Here is a 23,288-nt window from a genome sequence, read left to right as displayed (position 1 = left end):
GGGTCAGGGAAAGGGGCTGCACCACAGGGCGGTGGGCACGGCCCTCAGTGCCAGAGTTCAGTGATCCTCCATGATGCTTGTGGGTCCCTTCCAACTTGGGGCGTACTATGGTACTGTGATTTGATGATTCCAAGGCTCCGTATATACGTGTCTATTACATGTGTGTATATTAAAGTTCAGTGTGTAACCTCAAGCTTTTTTACAGCATGTACTCAAAACCTTAGAAGAAATACCCTTTTATTGATGTTTTATGAGCTGTTCTGTGACATTAGAGTTGCAATATCTTCAAGTAAATTATTTTACATTTGGAATGGACTTGTCAGGAGAGCTGAGTGAATTGAAGTTGGTAGTTTCTGAAACATAAGAAAGGGGCAGGGCAGAGACAGCGCAATATGCTTAATCCCCTTCTGTAAATATTTGAGAATTGGAAAGGTGGTGTTTCATAGGTATGTGTGTGGGGGTTTGGTGTTTATTTTTAAGGCTTGTGTGTGGTTATGGAACTCCTCAGTCTCATTTGCGAGACCTTTGTGTGCTCATATATCACATTGCCCTGCTGAGTGAAGTTGAAGGTCCAGCAGACAAAGTAGGAACAAGGTACGGTAGCTGCATGGGGAAGAGCTGCTTATTTAATTCAGAGCATGTAAAGGTACAGCATGATTACAGAAAGCAGTGTTTAGCTGGCATCATCCCAAAACAGCTGAAGTTTTGCAGCGCCTTGTGTCGGTTGAGGCACACCTTCCAACCTCTGCAGTAAACGAACAGGGATCCTTGTTTTGGCTATGCTGGATCCGCTCATCTTTCAGTCATTTTCATGTGTTAGTTAGGGGTCCTATGTAACAGTAGAGCTATGGGAGTAAGCTGAAGCCTTCACCATAGTGCTTGTGTAAATTCCTGCTGATAGATAGACAGTTTCATCACCAAACTTCTGAATGGTTCGCTTAGTAGCTTGTTTGATGGATATATTTTTTTTGTAGATTTGCTTCTCTTAATAGTTTTTCAAGGTATTTTTAAAACTTTCCCATTGACAGCAGGAAAGAGAGGATAGGCTGCTTTTGCTTGTCTGTAGTCCCCATAGTTAGAGCTATGTGTCCTTTGAGCCAGTTACGTTATTAGTACTCACAGACAACCGTTGTCTGCGTGGATTGACACAGCGGTTGAGAAAGATGCTGTGAAATACCACAACTGCCTTGTATGCAACAGGGGAAAGTTGCATCAAGAGGAAATAGAAGAAAAAAAAAAAAAACAGCACTGATTTTTCTGTACTAATTGCAACACCTTTTCCAGTTTTAACTTTTTCCTAATTCTTTTTTTCTCCTGTCCTAATTCTCCTTTGTCCCCTGCCTTCAAGTCTGCTCCTCTTTCCTCCTGAAAGCCCCTGCCTTGATATGTCTTTCCCCTCTACTTCTTTCCACATTGCACGTATGCCACTTCCTCTTCCTCCCTCTCTTAGCCAAGCATCAATAGAGGGAGCACTCTGAGCACATTTCCTGCTTGTGGGGCCATGCAGACCTCCAGTCAGAGATGTTCCTGTGTCAAAACTTATGCTTAGCCCCACGGTACGTGTTGGAGGATGCTCTCTGCAAGGGGAAGCATGGGGAGTTCAGCTGGTGAACATCAACAGCTCTACAGTCCTGTGTCGAATGAAACATTTTTGAGTTGAGCTTAGTGAAATAGTGTAAATTGCACACAGAGGGAGGTGGGTGTGTCTGTGGTTGTTGACTTCTTGGACAAATTTGAAGTTCCCCCTACAAGGCATTGGGAATTTTGGAGCCTTTGAGCAAAACAGCTGTAAGACATTTTCTAAATAGGAATGACACGTGTCATTCAGCAACATTATCCTCAAAAACGGTTGTACAGTTTCAGCTAGATACAAGGGAGAGTCATATGGGAGTTGGTTACCATGCTTTTCTTCACTTTGAGTGTTTTTTTTTAAATTTAATTTGTTTTAATGAGATTATAAGCAGCTATAAAGTGGCTCACACAGGAAATCTCATGTGAAAACCTTTCTCAAAGTGTAAAAAGATCTCATTTCTCCTCCTCAGAGGAGATGTGAATCATCTTAGTTCTTTTGTTGTCAGTAGGTTCATTTCTGACAACACTTGTGTTAGAGGTGCTCAAGATCAGATTTCCAGTTGTTTGGTATCCATATTCGTACAGCCTGTGAATGTCTTTGAAGTCAGAGTTCGAGTGGAGTTTTCATAAACTGATGAATGATTTTGGTAACCTGTATGAATTTTCATACAAAAGCGGCTGGCAGAAAGCTTTTTTCTTAGAAACCAAGAGATAATGGCTTTACATCAGAATTTTGTCAGAGCTGCCTTCTGCATGGATCAAGACATGGCTGTGAAACCAAGGAATAAAAAATCCATATTTATGTGTGTGTATTCAGAATTCTGATTTTATGGTCTTCTTTTAGTGCTCTTCTTGCCCCTATCAAGTAGTTCATTTCTTGCAGTGTCCACTGTAATTGTTGCTCATATTAGCTGTTGCTTTTAGATCAGAGGGTGTGATAGAGAAGAGAATGCTTAAAGTAGATACCATTTCTTGAAACAGGAGAATTCTTGTTCCCCTTTGTGATAGCAAAAGATGCATACGTCGAGAGTTATGTTAGAGCTGCATCTGAAAGACATCTTTCCTGGTCTGCTTATAAGGAAATGTGTATCAACATCACAGCACTTCCTTGATAAGCAACATTATTTTGGTATTAATGCTGAGTGTATATATATTTCTGTTTAAACTGCTATTAATACAACATAAGCTTAGGTTGGATATCAGGAAACACTTCTTTACAGAAAGGGTTGTGAAGCAGTGGAATAGGCTCCCGACCAGGGAGGTGGTTGAGTCACCATCCGTGGATGTGTTTAAAAACCATTTGGATGTGGTGCTCAGGGACATGATTTAGCGGAGGGTTGTTAGTTAGGGTAGGATGGTTAGGGTGTTGGTTGGACTTGATGATCTTTAAGGTCTTTTCCAACCTGAATGATTCTATGATTCTATATACAGTTTAATGTTACTCAGGTTTCTTTTATAATTGCTATTCACTGGATGTTACAGGGCTTTGTTTTGAGAATGCTGCTCGTCATTATCAGAGTTGGTGTAGGAAATCAGCATTGACCTTGTGGATAATGCATTGACTCCCTTCACATTGAAGGGGAAAGGATGTGTGTGCTGGGAGAGGAAAAGGAGTGATGGGTAGTTTGTAATGAGCAGCTGAAATTCCAGGTCTGAAATGGTAGAGGTCACTGAAGTGCTGAAAGCAGGTCATCCCTGATGGGATCAAAGGAAAGAAAACAGCCACATAGATTGTATCTGTTGTTTATCTCTGAAACTGCTGTTTCAGAGCAAACTCATCAAAATGCTGATAGATTTATTTGTGTGGTTCCTATCTTTGTGTTTTGGTTTGGTTTTAAATCACAGAATACAAAATCCTGGACCAAAGAATGTATGTTTTTCCTGGGTGCAAAAGCAGGAGGTAGCTGTAAGGTGTATCTATGTTCATGCACTGAGAAATGGTGGAAGAATATATTAGGGGGAGGGGGGCGGGAGAGGAGGTGAGTATCAAGATTCTGTAATTCAGCTAATGTAAAAATAATTGCTGCCTGTCTGCTTCACACAGAGGGGACGCACAAGGAGAGCTTTAAGTCCTTGTGTTTGTGAGAATATGCAGTACTGCAGTTCGGTAGCCATGGATCATGTTAGAAAATTGAGTTGACTTTTTCCCCCCTTTTTCTGATTGCTAAATGGGAAGCATCAATAGTAACCAAATCTTGTGAGTACAGTGGTGATGCCTACTTAAAAGCTGTGTGGCAAGGAGACTGCTGTGATGTCTCAGCTATGCTTTGTTCCTAACTTAACTTTGCCTTAGGGGAAGGAGCGTCCTGAAGGATGAGGGACAGTGGAGAAAAAGATGTCTTTGTTCTCACTGCAGCCTGTATTCCAATGTGAGCATCACTAAGAACCTGTGCTTTTGTTTTAGGGTAAGGGTTTGCCTAGAGTTGTGCATCACAAATTACATCTGTTCCAAAAAAAGGGTGATGCAACCTAGAAAACTGAACACTTCTGTGAGGATCAGATCCCAAGCCTCTAATTAATCTGTAGTTTCAATGTAGAGATGCATTCTGAGCTCTGCTATTGAATTTCATTAGAAATATTGGAGAGGAGGGAAGAGCTGCTCTTTCTTTATTTCCTCTTTGGTTCTTCATCCCGCACAGCTAAATTGCTTTTGATGATTAAAGGTAGCTCACACCAAAACCAATGTAAGTCTGTTCATTTGCATGGAGACCAAAGTCAGCACTGGTGTGCAACCACCTCGGGAGTGAACACTTGTTCAAAAACCTCAGTGTGGGTTGGTTGCGTGTGTTACAAATCAAGGCTTGACTTGATCTGTAAATATTTAATTAGCTTTTGATAGCCACGTGTCGAAAAGCTAAGTACTCTGTGTCTCATAAGGAATGCATAATAAGTGAATGAGTGACCCGACTTCTCTAAAAACAATCAGGAAAATAAAAATCCCTGTAATACACCGTGTCCTCTTCTTGCAGTTCCCAGGAAATTGCTTGTTAATTTACAGAGCAACATGTTCGTGCTTGTTTTCAATAATGAGATCTCCACATAAACACACACAGAAATAATACCAGATAATACCAGGATGCTTTCCTGTGTTTTTTTTTTGTTTTTTTTTTTTTTTTGTGAGAAGGTCTTGGAGGTCAGTGCAATTGTTGCTGCCATTCCATGCTAAATCAGCAAACTGGTATCAGCCCAAGTCACTGCGTGTGTAGCACCGTCTTTCCACGTGGCGACGTTTGTAGAAGTGTTAGTGAAAGGTAGCAGGAGTGTAAGGGTATTAATATCTACATCCAGAGTTTTTCATTTTTGAGCCAGATGTGAAACTATTCATGGAAAAGCCCCCTCTCACGTTTAAGTCAAATATGTCATCTGTCTGTGGTTGCTGATTCATCCTCACCACTGGCAAGAAGCATTTTTAATGCTCTGGTATCTTGGCAGAGTGGATTTTTTGTCTCTCTCTGTGATATGCTTCTGCAGCACTGAAAATTTGCTATCCTTGTGACAGAAAACTGAGTAGCAGTGAAACAGCTTAATTTTCCACTGTTTTTCTCATTACTGCTGTTCTTTCTGTGATGTCTCCCTGAGGACTTACGGAGTTGTGAATGCTCATCTATCTGTTTCCCGCTGTAAGTGGTCACACAAGTAATTCCAAAGTCAGAACAATGCCTTTAGTTTGGAATTTCATTATGACAATATTTTAAAAACTTTCTGTTACCAAATTCAGATTGACATGTAAATGCTGTTCGGCTTTATGTTTCCAAATGTAAGGATTAGTGACTTGTTTTCTAGGGTGCCAATTTATAAACAAATATTTGAATGTTTTATGTATGAGGATTGATTAGCTAGATACTTTTCCAGGCTTGGTGCCTCCAGCATAAGAAAGATCCAGAACTCTTGGAAGGCCCAGAAGAGGGCCGCTGGGATGATCAGAGGGCTGCAGCAGCTCTCCTATGAAGAAAGGTTGAGGGAATTGGGATTGTTTAGCTTGAAGAAGAGAAGGCTCATTGTGGCCTTCCTGTACTTGAAGGGAGCATATAAACAGGAGGGGGAATGGCTGTTTACGAGGGTGGATTGTGATAGGACAAGGGGGAATGGTTTTAAACTGAGACAGGGAGATTTAGGTTAGATGTGAGGAGGAAGTTTTTCACTCAGAGGATGGTGACGCACTGGAACAGGTCGCCCAAGGAGGTTGTGGATGCCCCATCCCTGGAGGCATTCAAGGCCAGGCTGGATGTGGCTCTGGGCAGCCTGGTCTGGTGGTTGGTGACCCTGAACATAGCAGGGGGGTTGAAGCTGGATGATCATTGTGGTCCTTTTCGACCCAGGCCATTCTATGATTTTTCTGTTATTGTGAATTTGCCCTTGTTGTCATCAGTGGTTTTATGGAACAATATCACGTCAGGACCCTTCACTCTAGGCAACACCATGCTGACTTCCTGATAATCTAGGTACTGTGTTTCAGCTAGATTGCAGAATCTGCGGTGTGTTGGATAGAAATATCCAGCTTCCCTACTTACACAGGGAAAAACAACAACTACCCCTCTCTCTGCAAAATGAAAATAGAGCCCTCATTCTACCTACCCCCAAAAAAACTTTTGGTTCAAGGAAACCAACACTTGCTAACGCTTGTTGAAAGCACTGGCTCAGCAGTTCAGAAGTTTTGCTTCCTTATGCATGTATTTTCAGTTTGGTTGTAGGAACGAAGAGGTTGATCAGTGAGTCTCAAAATCTAGGGTTGGCTCATTTTCATCAATGTAATTTCCGTATGAAAGTGTTTAACTGGCTTTGACTAGTGGAGTTCAATGACTTTATGCATGTGCTTTGTTGTGTTTGTTTAATGAAACGGGTAACATGCAACTTTGATCACATTGCTGCATTCTGAATGATTTACTACCTTGACTCAATCATATAATTAGTTCAGTCATTCATTTTAATTTGGTAATAGATTAGCTTTTTATTTCATAGCTTATTGCTGTATTCTTAATACTGGAACAGTGCTCTATGTAGTTATTTCGTTGGTGACTTTAACAGCAGTTTTTCAGATGACAAAGGACTAAAACTTTGGGGCTTGATTGGGTATTAACTAGGTAGCTTAGACATTTTATTAGCGCCTCAGTTGCTTTCCTGGCTTTGCACCAATTGGAAACTCCTGTTGGTTATACTGAGACAAGTTTAGCTGTCCATACAGATCTGCTCTGACTTCATAGGAGCAACATGTATTTAACAGAGGGATTTTTGAGTAAAGCTCTTTCAGGATAGTTAATGATTATTTTACTTTTGGGAAGCCTTAGTAAAGCAGACGAAGGCTCCTTCTGTGTCTTCCTCCTTGCTTAACGTGGTGCTGCTGGAGGATTAAATTTGCTCCTTGTGTGATAAAAAAAAAGCAGTACTGTCCAACAGCCAAGTGATTTGTAGGACTAAGATCAGCTCTCTCAGCTACATGAAGCAACTCTTAAAATAGGAGAGAAATCTTCATGCTGCCTTCTTTTCTTAGAATTGTTAATATTCATCTGCTTGCGCAGCTGCTCTTTGTGGCCACTCTTCTGGCAAAGATCTCCTGTGAAATGGGAAATATCTTTGTTTTCTTTGCAACTTTGTTACTCCCTTGTAACTATTGATAATTTCATTCATCAAAGACCTTTATTTGCTTGTGTTTAAAACCCCTGAACTGCATTTGCCAGTTTTACTCTGGCCACTGAGGTCAACTTGAGTGGTGTTTTCTTTTGTCACCTCCTCCTGCATTTTGGAATTGCTTGCTTTGATTAAATGAAGCGTGCTACTTATTTTAAAGACTACATTGTGTGTGTGTGTGTGTGTAGCACCTATCAACTAGCTTTTGATTCGCTGACATCTCAGTTGGCTGACTGTGGTTCATGAAGGTTACAGTAAGTGGTTAACAGAGATGCCATCTAGTTCATGATCAACAACCCCTGACAGTTCAGAGTTGTATGTGCTGACCCTGGCTGTGTGAGATCTCTTAAAGTGTATGCATTCAAGTGTTTTTTGCACAAGAAATTAGCCTGCTTCTTCCTGTGCATTTCTCATTCCTTCACCTCATTGTATCAGAAAGCAGTTTCTCTTCCTGTCACCTACAGAAGTGCATTTATGCTTCTTTTCCCTCGTGAAAATTTTTAATATGCATTTTAATCTGCATCAGCAATTCCCACCTGTTTTTCAGGAAGATGCACTTCACCCATTCTTTTCAGGTAGCTGGTGCTACATCATCTTGTCTTTTCAGTTGCTCTTCCTTCAAATTCATCTTTCCTTCTCTTTCATTTGTCCTTCAAGCCTGCTACTTTTTCCTTTCTTTAGGAAACTTCATGCTTCACTTGTAGTCTTAAAACTCACTATATTGAGATGTAAAGACCTGTAGAATTCTGATGACAATCCATTTGTGGGTGCTCCTTTAATTATTTCCTCAGAATTAGAGAGACAAGAAGCCTTCAGTTAGTTTCCTACGAATACCGTATTAGGAAGGAGAGGCACTGGTCATCATTTAGAGGCTGTTGCTTTAGTCCACTGGCTTTCTTACCCTGGAAGGTAAATGCTGTGATTTCTGTTGCACTCCGTGTTTTCCTAGTTCCCTTTCTGGTACTGTCTGATCCAGAAACTGACGAGAGACTGGTGCCTTTGTGATGTGTGAAGAACACATTGTAGAAATTGGCAAAGCCAAGCGCTGAATTTCTGTTGTTTCTGCATTTGGAGAACTTAAAAGCAGGATGTTGCTGTTTAAAGTAGAATTTCAGTTCCTGTCTGTTTGAGTCTGGCAATACCTTGCTATAAAACCAAAAGCAGGGGTTGATGTGGATGCTGCCTTACTGGGCAGAGATCCTAAATGCAAGAGATGCCCTTTCCTGCTCTAGTTTTTTTGAAAATTGGTTTTAGCACCTGATTTCTTTAGCTCCAAGAGCTTGGATCATTGAAAACCAAGGGGGTCACTAGAGATTGTTTGAATGGATGGAGCCCAGGAATGTTTGTCATAGAGGCAGCAGCTGTAAAAGAGGTGATCAGGGTAGGTAACATTGAGCAATAGTCCTCTCTGTCTGCTCTCATGCCCTGCTTTCAGTCAAAACAGTGTTAGCACACTCTGGTTGCTGCTGAGTGATGGGAGCAGGGCTGGGCTGGGAAAGACTCAGCAAGGCAGAGCAACCACCACGATGGGGCAGGGAGTGAGGAGGGGACAGAACAGTGCCTGAATGAGTCTGGGGGTCATTCTGTACCACATAGCACCGTGTGCAGGGCCATAATGCTGTGGGCAGTTGGCTGCGGATGGACACTGCTCAGGGATTATGGGGCATTGGCCAGTGGTGATGAGATCTCGTGCTGGCAGGCGTCATGATGGTGCTGGGCATCAGTTGGTGGGTGGCTAGAGATTGCAGTGCAGCCATACATATTGTAATTGTTGCATTTTTGTTCCTTGCTTTCTCTTCAGTTAGTAAATAGTTTTTATCCCAACCTATGAGTTCTGTTTTGTTTCCAGTTCTCTTCCTCATTCCACTTTGGAGAGGCGGAGTGAGCAAACAGCTGTGTGGTGCTGAGCTGCTGCCAAGTTATGCCCCGACACCTTATTCTCTCAGTGGTATGGTTTTAATCTGCATGCTGCCTTCTGGATACTATAGAGAGATTCTGCACCAGTATTCAAGGAGGTTCTGCTCATCTTGAGTAGCATCTGTCTTACTGTAGCTTTCTTGACAGCATGCTTTGTGCTGTTCCAGACAGTACCAGTGCTGGTAACTGGTGTTGGATGGGAGGAGGAAGAGGCTGCCAGAAGAACAGCTGCTTGTAAAACAATAGGGTCCATTGCTTCTCTTGTTTACTTGGGTTCCATAGAGTTCCATGCTGCTGCTTTCTCTGCTGTGCTCCTGCATTCTCACTGCAGCAATGGGTTCTTCCACCTAAATGCTGACTATTGTTTGTGTTTTCAGTTCATACTCAGCCCCGCTGGGCATTCTCATTCAACCAGCACACTGTGGTTTAAATTCCCTGTTGAAGCAATGCTATCATCAGGTCACAAGCAGTTGTTGCTTGCAATTAAAGTGTGTGACAAGCTTTCAGATATACTTGTTCAGTCTGCATCAGTTTTTGCTTTCAGGATTGTTTTTCCTGGAATGATTCACCTTCTTCTAAATCCACAGAGTTTCTGTAAAAGAAAATGAAAAAAGCAATTGTTAATGGAAGTGCTCTCTCACTCAGGCATATTGATGCATGGGATTTTAAAAGGCATCCTGAGAACAAAACAGGGAAGTTAATGGTTGTGATCTGGGAATGTGTTTATTCATAAGAGCTAAAGAACTAAACTAAGTTAGTTTGTGATTTCTGCATACTGTGGGAAAGAACAAATTACCTGCAGGTACTGATGTGAGCTGAGAGAACAGGCATTAAAGGAGCCTTCTCCTGAATTGCATCCTGAATTCTGAAATTTGAGAGGTTTTTAGTGGGAAAAGTCAACACACGATACGATCTGGTAGAATAGTTATCTTTCAGAAAACCCTTGGGCAGATCAATCTAAACATGCTTATATACAATCATTTCTACTTCTAGAGCAGCATTTCTTTTTTTTTTTCCAACACTTCTACACTTACTGGAGTTTTGAAGGAGAACGAAAGAATTTGATGCAGAAAGACAGATTGATAAGGATTGTGAACAGCAGCCTTCTTTATTAATCAAGAAAAAATATTGGTGGGTGGTGAAGAAGTCATTTTAATCAAATGTGTTCTTCAAAATGCCTTTTGTTGTTGCTCATGTAATTGTTCAATTTGATCATGTAATTCAATTTTTTAATAAAACATTAAGTGTTTTGGTCTGTTTCAGTATAATACAAAGGCCAGTGGAGATGATGTAGTGCTAGCATGCAAATCTTGTATTGGACTATAGGAGTGAAATGCAGATTACCTGTGGTCTTAGCTCATGTGCTTGTGACTGTGAACCTCAGCACATACATACCTTTCGTAGCTCTTAGAACACCTGACAATCTTGTCTATGGAAGCATTACGGAAAGTGTCCTTTCATTTGGCTTACGGATTATGAAACTGTTGAGAAATTGCACACGGAGCCCAATCTTTCTCAGAATGCTGAGTTCTGTAGATCGTATAGAACTTAGCGTAGATGTAGAAGAGGGCTAAAGGGTAAAAAGCTTCTGATTATTTCTCTGCTACATCAAATCCAAGTCCTTACTGTTGTACAGCACATCTGTTTGTGACGGTTTATAATATATCAGTTAAAATGTCACTGATTTGCAATCTTAGTATTTTACAGATCTTATCACAAGAGCTGCTGCTGGATTAAATATTAACAGCTTAGGCTTCTATAGTGAAATCTTCCAAGCTCAAATGATCTCATGTTCATGATTACACACATGCTTCTAGTCTGGTTTTAACGAGGCTGGGTGAATATTGCTGTTCTAGAAGGTATGAAATTTCAACAAATGAAATTTACGTAGTACACAATATGAAGACTGAACAAATTGCTGATTACCACCTCCTCTCTCTCCTCTTCCTGGGTGTCAGATGATGCCACATCATATCACTGAAAAGATAATTTTCCCCTACCTTCTGAGGAAATACTTTGATTTGATTTGACCTTCCACCTCAGTACTTGTATGTCAGCATCTACAGATATGATCCAGGCAACTACAGGATCGGAACCAAGTGGCAGTGTTACTGGGTTAGTATTTCTCAGTAATCCTAAATAGCAGTTACGTTTGTGGCATCAGTTTTTCAACCCTATTTCCTTTTTATGTCGATGCATTCATTCAGTGACAATTCTCCTGAATTTAGCTGAATGGTAATTTTATATATAGTTCTAGCTATATTTAGCTGTAAGTAGAGTAATCTTTCCTCTTGTTGTTTGAAGAAGTAAATAATATCCTTCCTAACTTCTCAATTATCTGGGAAATGTGATTTAGACACCATGAGTAGCATTACTAACGAGTTTTTACAAATACATATAATTTCAGTTAAATAGGAGTAATTTGTCTTAGTTTGCATAGCTTAACGCACAATCCTCCTCTCATCTCCTATTGATCCCAGCAATGGGTGTAATCCTTTACAGACTTCGGATTTTCTTCTTATTGATATTGGAGGAGCCAGGAACTCATGTTAAGGTGATGATGTTGAATGTGTCTCTGAATGTAATCGGTCTTCCATTTGTTCTGGATGGCTTGTTTTGCTCATTAGTATCTGAGGTAAATGATGATGTTAAAATGAGTCCATCAACTTTCAGGACAATTTTACTTCTAAGAAGCACTGTATTCCTTCAGTTGGAGGTTAATGCAATCAATTACAATCTTGGTGACCACGTGAATCATCAAAGTAAGCTTGTGGGTAAATGCCGAATACTGAGAGCATCTGCTGTGTTTGGGAAGTCCTGTGGTTGATGGAAGCAAGAAACTGAAAGTATAGGGGTGACAATCTGATTCTAGCAGTTTGCTACCAAGACAGTTGTGGAAGTTGTTGAGCAGTGTAGGAAAAGATAAATTAATTCATGGAATATTGACACTTTCCAGATGGACACCGACGTGAATGTCAAAAACATTCTGTGCAGGCTCTCTCTCAAAACTGTTATGGAGACTTGGTCCATATAAATCTAACACCTATTGTTAGATTTACGCAGGAATATTAGGGAGCCTTTGGGAGCACAGATGTGACTGCTGCCATTTAGAGCTCCTGCAATGATCAGTTCTTTCTTTGCTTGCACCTTGCATGTGAATGGCTCTGATGATCAGATGTACTTTGGCATATTGTTTGAAAGTTTAGTGTCTTTATAGGAAAGTGGCAATAATAAATGCAGTGAGACATAACTATTATGATAAACCTAAAAAAAAAAAAAAAAAACCCAACAAAAAAACCAACAGAATGAATTCATAATGTTGATTAGAAGTACCTTGTCTGAAATTGTTTAGTGCAGAACTGCTATGAAATGAATGCTTTGTTTGGAAACTCACTGCAGACATACATAAATACTAAAATACTGACTTATTATGGTTCTTCATCTTGGAACTGTAAATTAATTCAGTGATGAATTGTGGTTATACCGAATGCCTTAACACCATAATATAATGTGCTGCTGAGTAAATTCCATTAGAATAACATAGTGTTTGTTTTTTCTTAGAAACTGGAACCACGCGTACTAATCCTTCTTTGACAAACAGAAAACTAGGAAAACTCTTTTCCTGGAGGGATAGCTAGGCCTTTATGTAAGCTGGAGAGGCTTCAGCTCTGCTGCTGCCCAGACAAGTCTCCTCAGGACAGCCCTAAGCAGGAGTGTACACACTTTCCTCCAAATCAGATTTTGCTCGGGATTCTCTGCACCGCTCCTCAATGTAAGGCAGAGGGGTTTCAAGCAGGGCCAGTAACAAGCTGTTTACTCCATAAGCGCGGGCATTGGGGTGCAGCATGGTTCTGTGAGAGGACATACTTTTGTCTTCTTACAGTGGCCTGTGCTCAGGTGGCTCTTTGGAACGCTTCTGTGTGAGCACATATGTGGGCATGTTGGTTTCACAGCGGAGCTTCCCTCAGATGCTCTCCGTCTGTCCTAACCGCTCTGTGGCTGGCTACTGTGTTTCTGCTGCCAGAATGTGTGAGGGGTGTTTGTGGCCTGCAGGAGGGGACTGGGACAGGTGCTTCCCCTGGCATTGCTGTGAAGGCATTGCCAGGTGGCTGAACTGATAGCCAGCAGGATTAGCTTTTGGGCAGGGAACCAGGAGGAGGCTGCTGAGGAAGCTGGTTAATTCCTCTGCCCTGCAAGCTAGAGAAAAGCGCCACTGATGACTGTGCCATAAAAAGATTTGCATGCTGTGTGACTTACATGGCTCCCTCCTGTGATTGCTCTGCTCTTTGTGACCGAGTGATTGAGTGAAGGTAGCATTTTAGGACCATGACCTTTAGCTCCTCCTCGATGTTTTCAAAGGGTAAATATGAAAATATAATGTAAACTGAAAGCTGTTGCCTTAGAGGAATTGCAGTATATCAGGTAGTGTGGATTTAACTTCTTGAAGACGGAATTCCTCTCCCTCAAGCTTTTTCTTTTTTTTTTCCACAAAGCTGACTCCTTGCAAATACTTTCAGCACTGAATTATTCCAGTTGCAAAAGAAAGAAAATGAACGAAGTCTGGAACTAATTTCTCAAGAAAATTATGTTTCTTTAATGATTACTTGAAGTGCAGCAGATACGAAATGTTAATTTTTTCTGCCACAGATGTGATGGAAAACTGAGAGCTCAAGCTTTATTAAAAATCCCAGTTGCTATCTGCATTTAAAATATAAACTTAATGGTATATTGGTATTATTGTTTAGTTGTTCTTTACACACATTTTACAGGTAGCAAGTGGGAGTAGGTGTTTCTGTCTTGCCAGAGTGTTGCCTAAAAGGGAGGCAGGGGCTCGTTTGGCTAGAATGATAATGTGCAAAAATATTGAGAGTTGAGTCTTTACAAACTATAGGGTTTTTTTTTTTTTTTTCTGAATTAGGAGAGCCACACACTGACATGTTTTCCATCCCAGATACTAACAAATATTGAGTAACAATCATCCCTATTTGTCAAGAAGTTGTAGCATGATGCCTGTAGTGGCTGTAATGGTTTGGGGTAGGAAGGACTCTTGGAGCCCAGATGAGCGTTCTGTGGCCGTACCAGTGCACTCCCATTTAATCCATGCTGCACCCTCTGTAATAAAACCTGCCTCCTCCTCCCTTGGACACCTTTGTACCACAGCATCCCACATTTGATTGGCCTGCCAACTGCTTGCTGTTCCCAGAGTCCAGAAAGCAACGGCTTTGTAGGTCGCATTTGATCTTCAGGCCATCTGGCTCTCCAGGCATGGGCTAGGAGAACAATGCTACTGAGTGTAGTGTAGTTTGTTTGTTTGTTTGTTTTTTCCACTTGAGCTCTAGATATAAGTCATCCTTTGTCATTCGGTCTACATTTTCCCTGCTAATGTTTCCTAATATATTAATACGAGGTTTGTTGCAACTTGTATATCAAAAAGACGTTTTGTTTCTGAAGTATGCCTACAAACACAAAAGCGTGCTATTTTAACCAGCTCGTACTGAGGTTTATCAAACAGAGCAGCATGTTTGAAGGAAGACCTTGTTTACTAAGTTTTGAGGCAGATGGAATTTGATGGCCAGATTGTAACTGGTTATGAAATGTGTTTATAATGAAAATGTTGATAAACTATTAAGTATTTGTTACCAAATGAATCTTTGTGACTGCTTTATGACAGAAATGGCATATAACAGAAGAGAAACACATTTTTGATTAGTAGTTTTTGATAATCTGTTTACTGTAGGTGGTAGAGAACTTGAAGCTTTCTGTAGTCACTGAGACCTTCCCATAGAGGCTTATGCAGTGTCGTGTAACAGTGAGGTTGTGGTAGGATGCCTGTTCACGCTGTTAGTCTTTGTTACTTATGAACAGTTAGGTTTATGCAAAAAAGAAAAGCACTGTTGCACTGTCTTCTGAAGAAATGTCATTGGAACGCTAATTTAAAACTTCAGTATGGAATACTTTCAGTTCTTTGGTGCTTTGGTTTTTTTTTTGTAAACTTGTAGGAGATAAACTCTTAACTCTTTGACTGCTGTGTACACTGCTGTGTACACTAGGATTAAGGTCTGCAATCATGTGTGAAACCATGCTGCTGCAGAATGTGGTGCTGCCATATGGATGCTGTTACTTGGGTGGAAGTATGCCAAAGACATTAATAACATTTCCATTGTGCCTACACACTTCAGATAAGAGCAGGAGCTGATTTAATAATGTAGTTTCTGTTGCACAGTAGCAAATTGCTGTTTCTTTTCTAGATTCATTTCTTGCTTGGAAAGCCACTGTACAGTAATTGAAAATAGCATAAACGGAGACATTCATCTCTTCAAATTTTGGTGGCATGCTTAAAAAAATGTTCTGACAAATTCAGTTTGAAGAGGTTAGATTTTACTAAAGAAACAAACAAGTAGAGGAAAAACTTTCGTAATGATCAACCAAATAATTCCATGTGCATATAAGACTAATTCAGGGAACAAAAGGTGGGAATAGTTAACCTTTATCAACAGTTTTTCCAGATATGCATTCTTTTAAAAATGTGACTGAAGGGTTCCATTTCAATTTCTGCTTCATAACATTTCGTATTTCAATTTTATTATTTTAAGCCCAAACCACTAAGCGTTCAATTAAATATATATATAAATCTTTGTCCCTGACATTGCAGTAATGAGTTGGACTGTGGCAGTTTCCAGCAGAGCTGGTAATAGCTAGTTTTGACTTTATTTCACGAGTTTTGCTATTACAATCTGCATCGATGGTAATACAATGTTAGGAATAGCTGATTTTATCAGCGTAAGGATAAGCATTCCCCTTTCAGATCAAAATAACTTGAATAGCTTTTCATTTTGGATTTCATACTTGGATTTCTAAATGATTCTTAAACTGAAAAATGCCTTCTTCCTATAGAAAAGGTCTTACAGCTTGAGTTTGTAAGTTGAGACAGATTTGTCTTTCAGTCATTTTTAAGAAAACTGCACCATAAAGCGAGGCAAGATCTGCCTGCTCCAATTTTGCTTTCTTTCGCTTTTTGGCTTAAAAGGGATTTTTGTTGGCTGTTAATGTAACAAGCTGTTTACCTTGGCAGAGCCATGCCTACGACCAGCCTTTGTTGATTAACAAACAGAACTAGTTTGAGCTCACTGTCCATGGAGTGTTTTCTCACATCATAAATCACTGTGCAAACCATGGCACTTAGTTAGCCCTGTTCCTGAGGAGAAGTGTAGCTCAGCACTTCAGCAATGAGGTATGATTTACTTGCAGATGCAAAACTGAGATCCGCTTAGCATGCCCGGATCAGTATTGCCTCCAATATCAATCCAGCATCTGTAAAGTCCTCATCAAGAGAAACAAAAAAGACTAAATTTGACTGGCAGGCAGGATGAATGTTTCAAATCTCAATTTGAGAAGATGGTGTTGTTTAGTACATTTTAGAAAGTGAACTTGATTTAAAAACTGCAATTTTATGGGGCTGTGAATTATGAAACACTTTTAGGCTTTCATATGCTCTTCAGTAGTGTTTTGAATGAGAAGTTTGAGTACCTTCCCACCAGTTTGCCGCAGTCTGCACATTTGCTAGGTGTACTCTTAACCCCTCTTTCCAAACCGTGCGCTTGGTTTTCTTATAGAGTTTATAAACATCTTAATTGTGTGGTCCATTCTTGGTGACTTGTATGTTTCTGTTGGGTTACACACACTTACGTTACAGTAATCAAATCCTCTGAGAAGAGACAGCATTTAAAATATTTATATAAATTTCTCAATAAGTTGAAAAAATTGTAGACAGAGAAGAGCCTGTGCAGTAAAGAGGTTTTTTGTTTGTTTAATTAAACTTCTAATAAAACAAAAGTGGCTGAACAGCTGTCTGCTTAAGATTTAGTGCAAGGCAGGCAGACTTCAAGAAGATAACTCCACTGCTTGGCGAACGGGAGAGTTGCTTGCCTTCCTTCATTCAGTATGTCTTGTTGAAGTCTGAATGTTGAGAAGTGTTTGAAGAATCAGTAGTCCGAGCCAGCCCGATGCTTGCTTCTTTCCCGCCTCATCATTACAGCTCTCTGGCCACCGCTGGGTTGTGCTAACTGCAATGGTTAGCTCAACAGATTCTCTAGTTAGTGTAGCAGTTTGCATGGAAGACATCCAGAAACTCTACCAGAGATGGTGTGAAATGCCTCAGCGGTTGTGGTGAGATGCTGCAGGACAGCTAGGTGGGTTTTAATAATGGTTTGGATGGTTGAGCTCAAAGGGTTGGGCTTTTCAGACCTTCTCCAAGTCTTTGAGACCGTAAGAGTCCAAACATCCAGTGTTCCTTAATGAGAGGCCAGCAGAATCTGTGCCTGCTGGGGACTCCCAGGATGGCAAGTCTGGAAGCTGGAAGTTTATAGTTTCTTGCTACTGTTGTACTTTAGGATGTGCAATTGCAGAGTAGTTTCAGTGCTCTTGTAGTTGATAAGAGGACTGGGTGCTCAGTCCAAAAAGTCACACAAGCCGGCTAAACCCGAGCCTCAAGGAGAAAGTGACAAGTGATAGTAGTAGGGAAATTCTCTGCTATGGAAGTTGGAGGCTTCTATCTGATGACCTGACCTGTCATCTGTGGAGGTTTGCTGCTTGCTAGCAGCTTGGGTCTAGAATGTTGTGAAACGGCTGATGAGGCTTGTGTCACCCATAACGTGCCCTGTTGCTCTGCCACCACGTAGGCTCTAATGATGCTGTCAGTAGTGACTACATAGCTCTGGGGCCATGGTTAAGGGCATTAAGTGCCTGGGCAGTTTTGACCTTGATCTTTTTGGTGAGAGGGAAGTGTGTGAGAAGGAATGGATAGATCCAGCAGGTAAATATTTGCTATGTAGCTAATGTCAGCAACGGAGTTCTAGTTTTGTGACCATGGGGACCCTCTTTGAGGGTAGCTTGAAAAAGATGTGATCCGCCAGAGGGGGACAAAAGCATCTTTGCTAACAGACCAGCCAATCAGATGAGAAGAGGTTTAAATTAGTAATGGTGGGGGAGGGAGATAACCAACACTCAAGGAAAAGGTATAAGGAAACAGTAGGGAACCCGTGATCAACAAAACGGAACTGAAGGCAACCCATCCCAAAACATACCTGTATAAAAACAAGGAAGTGCCCATAAGAACTATTGGGAAAGCTCTCATGCTCTCTCTGGAAATCAGGATGGCTGGGTTCTTCTCTGAAATGTCTCTGCTCTAATGCATCTAGCATGTGGTACAAAGAACCCAAAGCAGTTAGGTCTGACCTGAGAGCTAGTCCTGAACTGGACAAAAAGTCCTCAGAAGGACCCTCTGAGATTCTTCCCAGCCTGAATGTCTTAAGTTTCAGTTCTATTTTGCATGTTAACTTGTAATGTATGTGGTGCCTCACTTTGTCTCCTGCTGTTTGTGTAGTAGATAGCAGGGCTCTTATGAACATCATGTATGTGGTTATTGTATGTTTTTTGTCTTCACAAAAGAAGCGGTAGATAAATATAATCAGCTGTAGCTTTGTGCCTGGGATGTATCTGTAAGTCAGAATGCTCTTTTAGCTGTGACTTGCAAGATCTGGGGGAGGAAGGAAGATGTTCAGCATTGTCTGTGTGACATTTTGGGGGAGTGGAAAGGAATAATTGTGCTTTCTTGTCAGCTTAATTCAGTGCACTCCTTGGGGCTTTTGTAGTTAGGCAGAACATTTCCACGGTCTGTTAGCTTTGCTTTGTGAGTTGTGTTGCCTGTTTGATGGCCCGGTCTTGCAGAATTTACGCAGCACAGTCATTCTTGTAGAAAGCACATACCTATTCTCCTGTTTCTGTTTCAGTGGTTGCAGTGTGAAGGTTGGTGGAACATCCTGGGGCCTGGTTTTCCACTGAAGAAAACGGGGAAGGCATTACAAATACGACTATCTGTGACCTTACCAGTCAGGCCCCTCCTACAAAATGTTTGATGAATTGCTAAATATAACCATTGCTACTATATTTGAATACCTCAAATCCGTTCCTTTTGATTCTTCAAATGATTTTTTTTTTTTCCTGTCTTTATTACTTCCCTAATTCTCTACTGCGACTTTGCAATATATATTGCCCTGTGTGTGTGGTTTCAGGGGTCCTTCCAGGAAAAGAAATGACTCACCATGTAGTGGTAATGAGCTTATAACCTCTGATAGCAGGCATTCAGAGCGGCAGGAGTATTTCATCTTCGCATCCTCTGATAAAGATTTACAAATGAAAGGAAATTTTTCTCCTGTTGGTAAAACCCCATGAGAGCATTGTTCATGCACCAAAGCTTTGCATTTCTGTGTAAATAACAGTGAACTCAGCATTATACCAGAAAAAAAAAAAAAAAAAAAAAAATCTTGATAAATGCTCTTTAATTTATCAGGGATGTATCTAGCAAATTGGTGCAGTGGCTTGGGATGCCTGTGTAACCTGTCCAGAAAGAAAATACTTCAAAAGTCAAAGAAATATTGCTAAATGTTTTCCAAGAAATAACCCTTGTAATGCTACTGGAGTAGTTATGCTGAAGCTGCACAAACTGAAAAATGTAAGCCATTTGTTGCCTCAGCCGTGATGAGCATTAGTGTGCTTTCCTTTTTTTTTTGCCTCCTCACTTAGCAGTTATCCACCAAAATGTTACTGTTACAAGTTGCCTATTTTATGTGCTTTCTTGCTTAACGAAATTACATTACTTTCACTGATCGGATTGGTGTTTCTTATTCCTTTCGAAATGTAGATGTACAGTTACTGATTTTGTAATGTGTGTTTTTCTCTTTTAGTGGAGGCGATTGTGGAGTTCGACTACAAAGCTCAACATGATGATGAGCTGACAATCACTGTAGGTGACATAATCACCAATATCAAGAAGGATGATGGAGGCTGGTGGGAAGGACAGCTCAAAGGCAGAAGAGGTTTGTTCCCTGACAACTTTGTAAGAGTGAGTACAAAGTGGAACTGTTCTTGTGTTGTATGTCTATGTTTTGTGTACTGTGCTGTTCAGATTGTCAGCCTTGATATCATATTTCTTCAATCCAAGACTGTTGATATACTGCAATATAATGTTCCACGGGGGCTGCATTAGTAAGGAAAGACTGATTTATTGTAAAGGCAATATAGTATCAATATCCTGAAAGTGAAAATAACTACCCCTGCCATTCTCTGCTTTTCAGTTGTTATGCCTGGCTGTGTTGTCTGGGAGCAAAGTAATCATTCTAGAGCAACCTATATGTCAAAAGAAATAAAACAATATGTGGTCTTTTCTGTGGCGTTTGCAATACTATCTTCTCTCTGTAGCTGTTGCTTCTTCTTTTCCAGATTGCTTCCTTAGGTTTTCTAGAAGGTGTATATGAATACTTATTGATAGATGAACTAGCTGGGAATAATTAAAGTGGATCTTTTTCTAAACAATTACCTACAAGAAAACGTATCAAAATGTATTGTTATTCAGTATTTCACGTAATCTACTAAATAACTACCACTAATACTGATTTGAGGAAAGCCATTCAAAGTTTTAGAAATGAAAAAATATGCATGTATGTCTTTTTTGCTGAACATCTTTGTGTGTTTGGATATGTTTGCACCCATCTTTATCAATGACCTGGATAGTGGGATTGAGGATGCTCCATCCTCACTTGAAGACATTCAGGGCTTGGTTAGATGGGCTCCAGGCAGCCTGATCTAATGCCTGATTTAGTGGTTGGCAATCCTGCTCAGGGCAGGGGTGTTGGAACTGAGTAATCTTTAAGGTCCCTTCCAAGCATTCTTTGAGTATCTCTGGGCCTCCATGATATGTAACTGTAGACCTAGGCTGTTAGTTTCTATAAATCTCTGTAAACCTGTCTCTCCAGCTATGGAAAAGAGAACAAAGGCTACAATAAACTGCATGAATGGGCTTTTTGTAAATTTGTTACTGCAGTTTCAGAGGGACTTTCCACTTTCAAAGGGTGTCAGTCTTTTTTCTTCTAACTGGGAGCCTGTTGTGTGTTTATACATCTACATGTAATTAAATTATTTCACTTTTCTTCAACAGCATTCCATACATCAAGATAATTTGGGACAGTGGTATTTTGGCAAACTTGTAGGCTCTGTAGCAGGGGGACTTGGGAGCCTCAGGTGTTGCAGTAGGAAAAAATATACCCACATAGTAATACTTGTTCTTGTCCTTGCCAAGAGTAAAGAATAGCTCTTTATCTGTCAGGCAACAATGAGGAGGAGGAAGTCAGAGACTCAAGGATATGAAAGGAGTGAAGGGGAAAAATGGATACCTTGTTTCTTGCTTATCTCTGGAAAATCCACATTTTGAGGAAAGAAAGAATTTGGGGACTCGTTATGTATCAATAATATTTTTCTTTAACTTTGGTAGACTGCTGTTGTGGTTTAATCCAGCAGGTGGCTAAGCACCACAGCTGTTCACTCACTTTCTCCTCTTCCCAGTGGGACAGGAGAGAGAATCAGGGAAAAAAAAGTGGAACTCATGGGTTGAGATAAAACTATTTACTGTTTACTAACATAGAGAAAAGGATAATAATTATGACAAATCTATCTATCTGTACATAGATAGATACTATCCTTTTCCAGTGAGCTGCCCTAATTCTGTTCTCTCCCAGCTCCTTGAGCCCTTTGCTGAGAATGGCCTTGGCTCTGTGCAACACTGCTTAGCAGCACCTATAAACATTGATGTGTTATCAGCATTGTTTTTCTCCTGGAGCCAAAACATAACGTCATACCAAACACTGAAGAAAACAATTCCGTCCCAGCTGAAACATGAGACACTTGAAAAGTTCTCTGGGATAAAAACAGTTTTCTCTAAGCTTTCTCCTGGCTGATATTTGAAATTTGCTGCTGATTTTAGGAGCATAGAATTCAGTGACCTAAATAAATGTGGCCTGTAAATTTCTGTTATGAGAATATCATAACATATGTATGAAGGCAAGTTCTTTCCATTAATACCTAATTTTTATGGCCTCTTCTTTCCAAAATGACTTCAGTCAGTGGTGTCCAGTCAAATGATTAAAAAAATAGTTTGGTTTCAGTCGGAAGTTCTGGAACAACAGTACATGTTTTGTATTCTGTGCTCACATACAGGATTGGTACATTTTTTTTTCTCTTAAGTTTTTTCTTAATTTTTTCTGAGCTCAGCACTGAGAGCTGTTTTCTGAAGAACTAAAAACCACATTAAGTTCTTCCTCATTCTCGTATCATGCTTGAAGGCAAAGTCAGATGCGCTGTTGTGTAGCTGATCTGTCCCTCTCTAAATTAGGTAACGTGATAGAAAATACAGGCTTCCTAAAAATGTGATTGGTGAATATCTTCAGTGAAAAACTTCATCTTTCTTCAGTTTTTCTCATGGAAAAATATCCTTAAACATGGGGAGATATATTCACCCGTAACAGCATTGCCATTGCTGAGTTTATTGAATGTAATCTTTCTGCCTGTTAAGATTACAAGTAATTGCAAACATTCTCTTTTGGTTGTCATAGAATCGTAGAATCATTTGAGTTGGAAAGGACCTTCAAGCATTATCTAGTCCAAGTCCTCTGCAGTGAGCAGGGGCATCTACAGCTACGTGGGGGAGCTCTAAGTGCAGTTCAGTCTGTGCCGTTAGGCTCACTAGCAATGAATTCATGGCTTATTGCAAGGAGCCCTAGCTATTTTCTGGTGTTAGGAAGGTGGCCGAGAGACAGGCAAAAAGGGACACTATGGAGGAATGGTGGAGTTGAATGCAACTCCAGATTTGTGTTGCTTATCAGAACTGGTTGTAAGAGAGGTTGCTTGAGAACATTATTTAGAGGTAAATATGAGTACTGAAATTCTTGAGATACTTTGCATGCTGCTTTCAAGTGAAAGCAATGACTGCTTATGGAAAATAACTTTCCTTCCCGTGATTGGTCTTTCCTTTTGAATGAATTTATGATAGCATTCCACAGAAATTGTTGGGTTTTTCAAAAATCAAATGTTTGGGCTGATTTGAAACCACTCAATTAACACGGTCAGGGGGCTCGAAGGGTCATGGTTACCATGCATTCATACATACAGCTTGGGGAAAAAGATCTGCAATCAAAGATGACATTAAAATAAGTTAACATGAAGTGTTATTTAAGAAAAAATATATTTTTTCAAGAGTGCTACATTTTCACATGGAAAAGGCTTTTGAAGTTGTTCAGCAAAAGTGTATTTAAATTTCACAGAAAAAAATGCAAAGTAAGAGACAG

At 40.3% G+C, this 23,288-nt stretch overlaps 1 protein-coding gene across 2 annotated transcripts in view; it reads left to right on the top strand.

Moving 5' to 3' along the window:
• The window catches only part of SH3KBP1 (SH3 domain containing kinase binding protein 1), a 217,383-nt gene that overhangs the window by 2,521 nt on the left and 191,574 nt on the right, over positions 1–23,288 (top strand). The window contains exon 2 of one of the 2 annotated variants that reach the window (XM_042866909.1): positions 19,857–20,014. In XM_042866909.1, the coding sequence (XP_042722843.1) occupies positions 19,857–20,014 (158 nt within the window). Of the gene's footprint in view, positions 1–19,856; positions 20,015–23,288 lie in introns of those variants that run through there. The other variant, XM_042866910.1, reaches the window with a different exon arrangement.

This window comes from Lagopus leucura, unplaced genomic scaffold, assembly GCF_019238085.1.
Source record: "Lagopus leucura isolate 7727_CA_CO unplaced genomic scaffold, USGS_WTPT01 Super-Scaffold_100001, whole genome shotgun sequence".
Lineage (NCBI taxonomy): Eukaryota > Metazoa > Chordata > Aves > Galliformes > Phasianidae > Lagopus > Lagopus leucura.
Note: the sequence above shows the minus strand (reverse complement) of the source record. Positions and strands in the feature narration are given on the sequence as shown.